Raw genomic sequence first — 10,316 nt, forward strand, 5'->3', positions numbered from 1 at the left:
TGTCACCAATAAGGAACGTCGAATTTCTCAGTTTTCCTTCCTTATTGGACACATGGTCAATTTTCTCCTATTTAAACTAAGAGTCTCCGCTCCCATATAAAGGGGTCGAACTCCCTCCATTAAGGCACCTTCACATTATGACAATCTTTAATCCCTCTAAATACATATTGTCTTCTTTCTTACTTTATGTCAATTTTTTTTTTTGCTTAATATCTCTGCCGCCTCTTGATAGGGATGTAAACGGGACGGGACGGGGATTGGAGTTCCCATCCCCGTTCCCCGACTAAACGGGGAATCCCCATACCCGCCCCGCGAAACAAACAGGGCCATAATTCATCCCCGTCCCCGTCCTGCGGGGAATCCCTGACCCCGCGAGTATCTCCGTTTACCCATTTAAAGTTTAAAAGAATATATGAAAAAAGAAATAAATGAAAAGAATAGAGAACAAAAGAAAGAAAATAAGAGAATATGATAAACAAATAGATATAAAGTGAAATAGAGATAAAACATTTGGATCAGATTAATCATAGGTTCAAGTTTTTCTATGCGCATTTTTTATTTTCTATGATTAATAATATGTTATCAGGGATTAAACGAGTAATCCGTTGGGAATCCCCGCGACGGTTTGGGGATCCCCGCGGGGCTGGGATACCCTTTTCCATCCCCGTCCCGTCCCCGCTAATGGGGCACATATTAGTCCCCGTCCCCGCCCCATAATAAAACGGGGAAGGGATTACCCGTCCCCGATAGAGCCCCGTCGGGGACGGGTAATCCCCACCCCATTTACATCCGTACCTCTTGAACTTGTCACGTTGTCATTTAGCCCCTTTACTTAGTGGTCAACCTATTAGCCCATTCAAGTAAAAAATTATCATACATTTGGCTTATTTTGTACCTACATGGCATTGAGTACACCTCCTAAGACACCTTCTGTATCTTGATGTGAACCATTTATTCTTTACTTTGAAACAAACATAAAAACCTAAAGAGTACGGAGTGTTACATTTGGTGAGTTGAATGGACTAATAGAATGCACAAGATGAGTATGACAAAATATCGATAGAAGTATTCAACATTTTATTTATTTATTTGTTTTCTACAGTACTTATTTTATGCGTGTATTATAAATACGACTAAAACTCGATCAAAGCTCGGCCTGAGACATAAACGAATCGAGCCTATCCAAGCTCAGCCTTGATTCGGCTCGTTAACAGCTCTAGGCAAGAGGTGAACTAAAATAATTCATAAGGGTGGTGAAGCAAGCAATAGCAATCATTGACATGGTGGCGGAGTAGCTTTGAAGTTACAAGTGAGTTGATGATGGACGCATAGTACCTTTAAAGGGGCGAGAGGTCAAACAACCCCTACTTCACACCCTGGATATCAGTAACTTAAGTCAAATGTCCATGACTTAGCATGCTTTCAGTTCAATATTCGGCTGCTTTAATAACGTAAGTATTTTGACTTTCATATACATTACCCTAATTTGTTAAATAAAATTGATTTCACAGCTTATGCTTACAAAACTCTGATTCAGATTGAAGTTCCCTTCTGTTGTTATTTCTACATTACCTGTGCCTCTTCAATATTGTAAAATGCAAGAAACACATCAACCGTCAAAGGTGACCCAATGTGCACATTTAATAATGACTCATCATCTCACTCTCACATCCTTCTTCTTTGACTTCATCATTCAATAACCTATCGACTACTAGTATTAATAAAGGGTCCACTCAAAATTGAATTTAGTACATAGTTCAACATTATTTAATATATCACATTTATTGTCCATACCATGTTTTTCTCAAATGTTCATCATGGGATGGATGAACTCAGCTTGTACCTAGGCAGGCAGCTAATAATACAAACCATAACCCCAATTACCACCCCTAATTAATACTGTACTACTTATCTTTGCAAAGCAATAATGTAAATGTCACAGAACATAATAGTCAATGGGAAAGACATGTCATGCAAGCTTGAGAAGGAAATTTCTGAAATTGTTTCAAGCATATTGATTGCCATAGAAAATGAAAAGGTTCTTACATTTTAAAGCCCCATTGGATTGCTATGGAAACTGAAAAACTTCTTACAATTTAAAGCACCATTTCTACACTTTTTTTTTCTTGTATTGGTGCTTCAACTTCGAACTCGCCCGCCTAATCGCTAATGAAGGGCTTGAACAGCCAGCCAACTCCCCACAGTCAAAAAAGGAAAAATCGAGATATATCCTAGCTTTGACGACGCAAAAATATGTACAGAAGCCATTCATAAATAAGGTTGTTCTAATTAATGAGCAGATGAGATGGTATCCTTTGAAATGAACAGATGAGAATTAAGTGTTTGCAGATTGAGATGGTATCCTTGGGTGGTTATGCTCACCTTCATAAGTAACAATGAGCATGGATGGGTCTTCCAGGCACCTCTCCACATGCTTCCTTGCAGGACAACCTCTCATGCTGCTACATTTATAATAACCCCTGCACGAGTTCAAATTTGACATCTCAATCAAGATAAATTCCTTAAAGATCTAGCATCTGAACAAACCGAATTCCTATACTGCAGCTACGAATAGTTGCAGTCAGTTATGGTCAAGAAACTTGAAGGGTATGAATGAGATAGAGAGAGTGAAGTGCCTGTTGTACAATAATACAATAACAATGTCCTATTCATATCCCATTCAGACAGAGAGTTACAGCCATTAAATAATGTCCAGACACAATTTGACAGGGGAGAATAAGCAAATCTTCTATATTTATTCTCTCTGACCACCAAATTGAAGAGAACCAATGAGTGGTAAAATATACACTGGACTTGCAATAACTGTCTAAATTCATGACAATAATAATACTATGTGATTAAACCCCTTTTTAGCTCTTGGGGTATCCAAAATTTTGTTATTTGACCACTGCATTTGGTAACATTTGCCCCCATGAGATATTCCAATATGTAATATTTAACCCATTTTGAATGGAAAATTAACAGATTTGTTAATTTTTGCCACATGACACAATTTTTGACACGTAGCAATTGTCTTAATTTTTTTTTCCATATATATAGACTTAATAAGGAATTAATTTTTTTCTTGTTTATCCACATATTTGAATAAAAGAACTAAAACAATCTTCATGTCAAAAATTCTGCTAAGTGGCAAAAATTAACAAATCATACAAAATGGGTTAAATGTCACATATAGGAATAGCTTAGGGGCAAGTGACCAAGATTTTGGATACTACAAGGGCCAAATATGTCTTTACTTCTAACACTGAATCAAATCAGTAAGAAAAGAGAGGTTCTAGGATTAAACCCATATTTGGCACCCTTGTTATCCAAAATTTTGTCATTTGACCTTGTGGTATCATTTGGCCCTAAGTATTCTAATAGTTGACATTTAACCCATTTTGGATGGAAAACGACTCAATTTGTTGAACTTTTTGCCACATGACACAATTTTTTACACATGACATATACATGTGGCAATTGATCTAATTTTTTTACCATATAGATTTAATATGTAGATAAATAAGGAAATAATTTTTTTTCTTATTTATCCACATATTAAGTCTATAGGAAAAAAAGTTAGAAAAATTGTTATATTTACATGTCACATGTCAAAAATTGTGTCGTGTGGTAAAAATTTTAACAAATTGGTTCGTTTTATATCCAAAATGGGTTAAATGTCAACTATGAGATACTACAATGGCAAATGTTATCAAATAATACCACATGGTCAAATGACAAAATTTTGAATACCCTAGGGGCTAAATGGGGGTTTAATCCTTAGTTTTCTATCCAAATTAGTACTGTTTTGCTGCCATAATACCCCCTAACAAGAAGGCAAAAAACAAATGTGAAAAAGTGAAGCAGTTTTTGAGTTTGTTGTGCCATCTGCATTTCATATGAAGCTCTGGTTTTCAAACTGATAAAATGGGACTAAGCCTTGTTACTCACAAAATTAAGAGCTAAAAGTTGGGTGGGGGAGTCATGGATGAACAATTATAACATGGAACTGGAAATTAATGGACCCAGATTGCAAATGTAGATAAAAGATGGTAAAATAAGTGCTTCAAAGTTTAAAACCTCCAAATAAATTCAAACAAAATTGGCAGTTATACATGTGAAGTATAAAGAAGTTGAAACAAACCCTTGCAGCTAACCACATTATGAAGTGCAAATACCTGGGGTGAGGAGAACCTTTGATTGGCTTCTGTCCATACTTCCTCCAAGAAAAATCATCAGGAGGGATATCAGCAAGCTTATTGCTGATAGCAGGTACCTTGATTGACCTCTTAATCCTATGTTTTCTGCACATAAAACACCAACACTTTAGTTAAGCAATAATATAAAAATGAAATCTAACATAGCAAACAGTTAGTGAGGTCAGTTCTCACCTCTTCTTTGAACAATGGCATCTACCAGCACTGCTTCCACATTTGACACTTCCATCTTCTCCTCTTCCAGAACACTTTCTCTTGTGTTGCTGTGAACTCTGATCCGAGCTGCGCGGCGCCCCAATCAAATGAAATGCACTTCCTTCTAAATTAGCCACACTACCATCTATACTCAAGGAAGATATGAAAGATCTAGTAGAAGACATTGTAGGAGTACAACTAGAGACAGAGTTATCAAAGTTCAAATTAACCCCACTATTGCTCCTTCTAAACATGATTTCAGCTTGCTGCTTCAATTGCTGCTGCTGTTGTAGATGTAAACGATGCTGGAGCTGCTGCTGCTGTTGCTGAAGGAACTGATAGTGTGCTGATTGTGTTTGTTGAGAAAGGTGAAGAGGGTTCTTCCCATTTGAACTCAGCTCCAAAGAAGGAGACCCCGAACATAGGGAGCTCTTAGCATTAGAACCCAATTCTTGAATTGGATGGTTATCAAGGTAATTACTTGGTTGCAGAGTTAGAAAATTCTTTGATGGACGGTCTGTTCTATGGTGCGGGTTATCTAAAAGGATGCTTTGGGATAAAGGAGTTGGCAGCTTCTTCAATTTCCTAACTCTCGCATGACCTAAACCTGAATTTAAAAGAGAAATCACTCTCTTGAACTTAAACACAGCCTCCCCAGTTTCCGCCATTAAATTCCTATACTGGACCTGATCTTGGGGTTGAGATAACATACTTAAAACTCTATGGCAGCCCTCCACAGCTGCCCTGTTAGCTTCTTCAACCTCCTCCATAATAATCCCCACACTCCCCAAATATCTCTAATCAGCAAAAAAAGTCCAAAAGCGAAAGTATCCAGACAAAGAAAAGACCACTAAAACTCCAAAAATCCCGAAAACCTAATTTAGAAGTAGATCTTCAGAACAAAAATAAACAGCCCATTCGACCATTTCTGGCCAAACCTGATGGTATAAAACGACGAACTTCAAATCAGAAGTCAAAAAATTCCAGTTTCGAAAAGGCTTATTTAGCTAAGAACATAATTTGGGACAAAAAGCTAAAAAAGAAGGAGAAAAATCCAGAGCTAGACGAAGATGGAAAAACAGAAGGAAAGGAAAAGGAAAAGACCTGGGTGTGAAGCCCTAGATAGTTGGTCCTCCATAGCTTGGGGGATTGAAAGGTGTGAAAGAGAAGACTTTAGCTTTAGAATTCACACAACTCATAAGAAAACAAAGAAAGCTCTCTTCTTTTTAATTTAATCGTTTATAGAGAGAGAAAGAGAAGAGAGGGAGCTGAGAGGAGAGGAGAAATGAAACTGCCGTCTCTGTCACAGATTTGAAGGGTGGGACCCATTCAAAGACCTTGGTTATTCCCTTTTTCTTTTTCTTCTTCAATTCAGCTGCTTTTTTTTCTACAGCTCTTTTTTTTTTTTTTAAAAAAAAAATTGAGTTTTACTATTAGCAGATACGATACGGTTTGTTCCATTGCGTTTTTGTCTTGTTGTTGTGCATGTCAATGTTTACAGCTAATATGGGGTTTAGGCACCTTAATTTAATTATGTATCCGTTAACCAATATGTAAATGTATTTAGTCAATACCTACCTACTTTTTTTTTTTGCAAGAAACCCAAAACAAATCCAGCTAGATTTTTAATTACTGGTATTAGCTATTAGAGGATTTTTCATTCAGAATGCCAGATTTTGTAGCCATATTCTTTATCAACTTTCATCTATAAACCATAATTATATCAGATTTTCATTTCCAAAACTAAAATCCTTTTTTTTTTTTTTTGGAATACTAAAATCCTGTTTTTCATCTTTCAAATTTTCCCACTTAAATCATTTACAATTCTATTGTACTATAAAATATTGGAAAAAATATATACTGACCATTTACCTATTAACTCATTCACAAAGAATTCAGTGATATCATTTTAACATATATTAAGGCCCTGTTTGCTTATTAGAAAAATATTATTTTGAAAATAAATTATTTATGGATATGATTACAATACCAGAAAATAAAAAGAATCGGTTGGTAAATACTGTTTTCAAAATTGTAAAAAGGAATGAAGTAAGTAGGGATACAAATGGGATGGGGATTCTCCGTCCCCATAGGTGACCCGTTCCGACGGGTATGGGGAATCCCCAATAAGGATCCCATGGGACGGGGATGGAGATAATTTTGTCCCCCGTAACGGGGATGAGGAAAGGTACACCCATCCCGTTAATTCCCGATGAGGATCCCCGATTATTCCCCCATGATAATTGATTTTTTTGGATGATTTAAGTACATTTTAATTAGGTGATTGGTTGTTTTCAATTTTTTAGTTTTTTTCTTTGAAAAATTTGAGAATGGTTGTTAATACTTGGTATTATTAGCCACTTGGTTTTTTTAAACATAAACAGTGATTCTCCGCGGAGAATGTGGATAACGTTTTTGGAACATCTGTAAACGGGGAATGAGGATCCCTATGGGACGGGGATAAGGATAAGTTTGTCACCGTTTAGCTCGCGGGGATGGGGATGGGGAATCTCCAACTCCAACTAGTTTGGGACAGTGATGGGAAATACATTCCCCGCCTCGCTCCGTTTACATCTCTAGATACTAAAACTTAAAAAAAATGTTTTACTTTAAAAAAAAGGTAAAATATTTGCTTCACTTTCTTTGTAAATTTCTCAATTGATTAATCTAAAAGATTTTGTTGATTTAGTTTCTTAAGCAAGCAAACACTAAAAATCAAGAAAATATTTTCTTTGCATAATATTTTCTAGCACTAAAGGAGGTCTAAATCTTTGTTTTTTGTTACACTTAAGCTCATATGACCAAAAAATCAATTTTAAAACATAGAATTTGGTTAAAATAACGTTATTAATTTTATTTGAGTTTGAATTTTACAAATGCAAAAATAGTTTTTTTACATGTGATGTGATTATAAAACAACAGTGTAAGGCTCTGTTTTTATCGCTGAAAAAAACTGACTAAACTGAACTGAACGGAATGTTACTGAATACTGAACTGAACTGAATGCTACTGAACTTAACTGAATGCTACCGAACTTAACAATAATGATGATATTAGACTTTAAAATAATTTTAATGATAATACTGGACATTAATAAGCTAATAATAATAATAATAATGGTTCTAATAATAATAATAATAACAATAATAAATATATATATATATATATTATTATTAAAGATAAAACTAAATTGAATATCAAATCAAAGTTCGGTTTATGAAATTAAATAAAAATGAGTCTAATTTAAATTAAAAATACAAATTACATACAAACACAAATTTACATACAATTTAAAGCCTATGAAATTAAATATAAATTTTCATATGAATACAAACTCTTAACTTTTTATTATAATTTCAAGGTAATGTGCAAAAAAATACTTCTAACAATTTGGGTCAGGAGTAATTTTACCCATAACGTCTAAAATGGTGCAATTTTATCCCTAACATTGATAAATTGGATAAATTTGAGAAATAATTCATCAAACTGTCTTCTCGGTCATGAATCTTGTCATCTATACATCACACGTGAGTCATTTCTTGACTTTTATCTAATTTATAGACAATGATAAATTATAGATAAATAATAATAATAATACATTGTAGATAAATAATAATAATAAATAATGATAAATTATAGATAAATAATAATGATAAAAAATTATAATTATAATAAATAATGATAAATTACTGAATGCTGAACTGAACTGAATTGAACTGATATTGTTACTGAAATTAATTAATAAAGAGCAAAGCCTAAGTGTGATATGTTTGATAAATAAAGTGACTACAAAACATACGCGTTCAGAGAAAATAGGGAAAACGTTAAAAAATGTAAAAATATGAAATACGAAAAAAATGAATAAAGTGAAAACGTTACAAAACATGAGAATATGAAAAAAACCCCGCAAAAAACATGAAAAGGTGAACAAATGCGAAAAACATAAAAACGCAAAAAAAAAAACAAACACTTGAAAAGGCACAAAACATGAACAACGCGAAAAAGTGACAAAACACGAAATATACAAAATGTGAAAGATACAAAAAAAATACGAAAAACATGAAAACGCGAAAAACGCTAAAACATAAAAACGCGAAAAACGCTAAAACATAAAAACGTGATAATACGTGAAAAACGCGATAAACATGAAAAGACGAAAAATGCAAACAAAACACGAAAACGTAAAAAATACGAAAAACATGAAAAAAGCGTGAATAACACGAAAAATTAACAAAATGCGAAAAAAGAAAATGTGAAAAAGGGAAAAACTGAACGTGAAAACGTGAAAAAATGCAAAAAAAACACACACACACACAATAACGTTAATAACACAGGAAAACATACAAAAGTTGTCGAAAATGTGAAAATGTTGTCTTTTGAATGAAAATTATCTATTCTATTCTATCTTATTCCACCAACCAAACATAGCAAAGAAATTTCTATTCTATTCTTTGCTATTCTATTTCTTTGGAATAACAATTCTATTCTATTCTATTCCACGAACCAAACGACACTTTACAGTTTATGTGTGTTTTTTTTGCTTAATACATGTGAATATCTTTTTTGTGTTATATATATATAATTGAAAACAAAAAAAAAATACAAAAATTCTATATTTAGTGGTTGAAAAATATTTTCCAGTGTTGTAGTCAAACACATGAAAATATTTTATTTTCCTGCACAACAATTTTCCAGCATAAAATTTTCGAGAACACAATATTTTCTCCCAAACAAATAGGTCTTAAAAGGTAGTATTTGTTTTACCTGTGTTGTGAAGTAACTGCAATAGTTCGTGAAAAACTCCAACTTAAGCTTTACAAAACGTTGTTTTTAGTTGTGTAAGACTTGACAAAATCATAATTCAAAATAAGTTGTTATTCCATCGTTTTGTATTAAGAGCTTATATTTTGGCCTAATATCTTTTTTGTGCCTAAAGTAGATTATTTATTCATTTAAACAAATAGTTAAAAGCAACAAAATTTTTTTTTTTTTTTTGTTTCAGACAGTAAACCAGCAAAGAAATATATGGAAAGATTATAAATTCTTTATGACCTCAAAATTACTTGTTTTATTCTTTTTTTAATAATAAATTGTTAACCCTTAATTTTTATTCTATTTAATAATTTAGAGGGGTTTGTTTCAGCTTTTCAGAGGAGCGTTTCACCCCAAATCGCAAAAAATATAGCGTTTGGTTAGGTTTATATAATCGCATCGTTTAACATTTTCTCTGGAAATTGCAACGTTCTGGAGCGTTTCACGAAAAACTCCTATTTGGAACTTTTCATAAATAGTTGTTTGTAGTTATATGTTATTGACAAAATTATCCTTATTTCCAAACATTATTTATATTTCTACAACATAATTACCGGGAGAACAAGGTTTTATTGCATTCAATAAATTTTTTATATAGATTATGTTTATTAATTTGTGTAACACATTTTTTATTTTATAATAGGATAAGGTGCAAAAATACTCCTACATTTGTAGCTAGGAGCAATTTTACCTTTAACGTCTAAAATTGTGCAATTATACCCCTAATATTGGCAGCCAAAAACAATTTTATGGTTTTTTTTTTCACATTTTCCCTTTCATAATTCCATCATTGATTAATTTAAAACATGTGTATTTTAGACATTTTAAATCCGAACAGCAACAGTTCAATATAATTTTACCAAACACTAGTAATTAAACCGCTAATAATAAACAGCTAATAGCAATAGCAACAACTAACAGCTTACTGCAACTGCAAACAACTAACAGCAACCGCAACAGCTATTAGCTAACAGCTGAACTAAACAGACCTTTAATCAGTTGTAGATAAAATAAAATTATTTAATAATTTAAATATTTGAGAGATTAAACTGTTTAATTGAATAAAAGTTAATGACTAAATACGACAGATGA

General features: G+C 33.0%; 1 protein-coding gene across 2 annotated transcripts; it reads right to left on the reverse strand.

The window, feature by feature from the left end:
- Window positions 1-1,969: 1,969 nt before the first annotated feature.
- Window positions 1,970-5,677, reverse strand: LOC136218182 (probable WRKY transcription factor 21). 2 transcript variants are annotated; one of them, XM_066004947.1, is made up of 4 exons: window positions 5,517-5,677; window positions 4,392-5,350; window positions 4,179-4,304; window positions 1,970-2,480 (listed from the first exon to the last, which is right to left on the reverse strand). In XM_066004947.1, the coding sequence occupies exons 2-4, from the start codon at window positions 5,180-5,182 to the stop codon at window positions 2,336-2,338; spliced, it is 1,062 nt and encodes a 353-aa protein (XP_065861019.1). In that variant the 5' UTR covers window positions 5,183-5,350; window positions 5,517-5,677; the 3' UTR covers window positions 1,970-2,335. The 2 variants fall into 2 exon arrangements, with proteins under 2 accessions (XP_065861019.1, XP_065861018.1); XM_066004946.1 differs by having other exon boundaries at window positions 4,392-5,677.
- Window positions 5,678-10,316: the final 4,639 nt, after the last annotated feature.

The sequence above is a fragment of the Euphorbia lathyris genome, chromosome 2, assembly GCF_963576675.1.
Source record: "Euphorbia lathyris chromosome 2, ddEupLath1.1, whole genome shotgun sequence".
NCBI classification, from domain to species: Eukaryota; Viridiplantae; Streptophyta; class Magnoliopsida; order Malpighiales; family Euphorbiaceae; genus Euphorbia; species Euphorbia lathyris.

Coding starts and splice junctions, on each gene's coding strand:
- LOC136218182 (XM_066004947.1), bottom strand. CDS start 5,182: ATGGAGGAGGTTGAAGAAGCTAACAGGGCAGCTGTGGAGGGCTGCCAT. Junction 4,305..4,391: donor TGCCATTGTTCAAAGAAGAG/GTGAGAACTGAC, acceptor TTTTATGTGCAG/AAAACATAGGATTAAGAGGT. Junction 2,481..4,178: donor AAAGGTTCTCCTCACCCCAG/GTATTTGCACTT, acceptor GAACTCGTGCAG/GGGTTATTATAAATGTAGCA.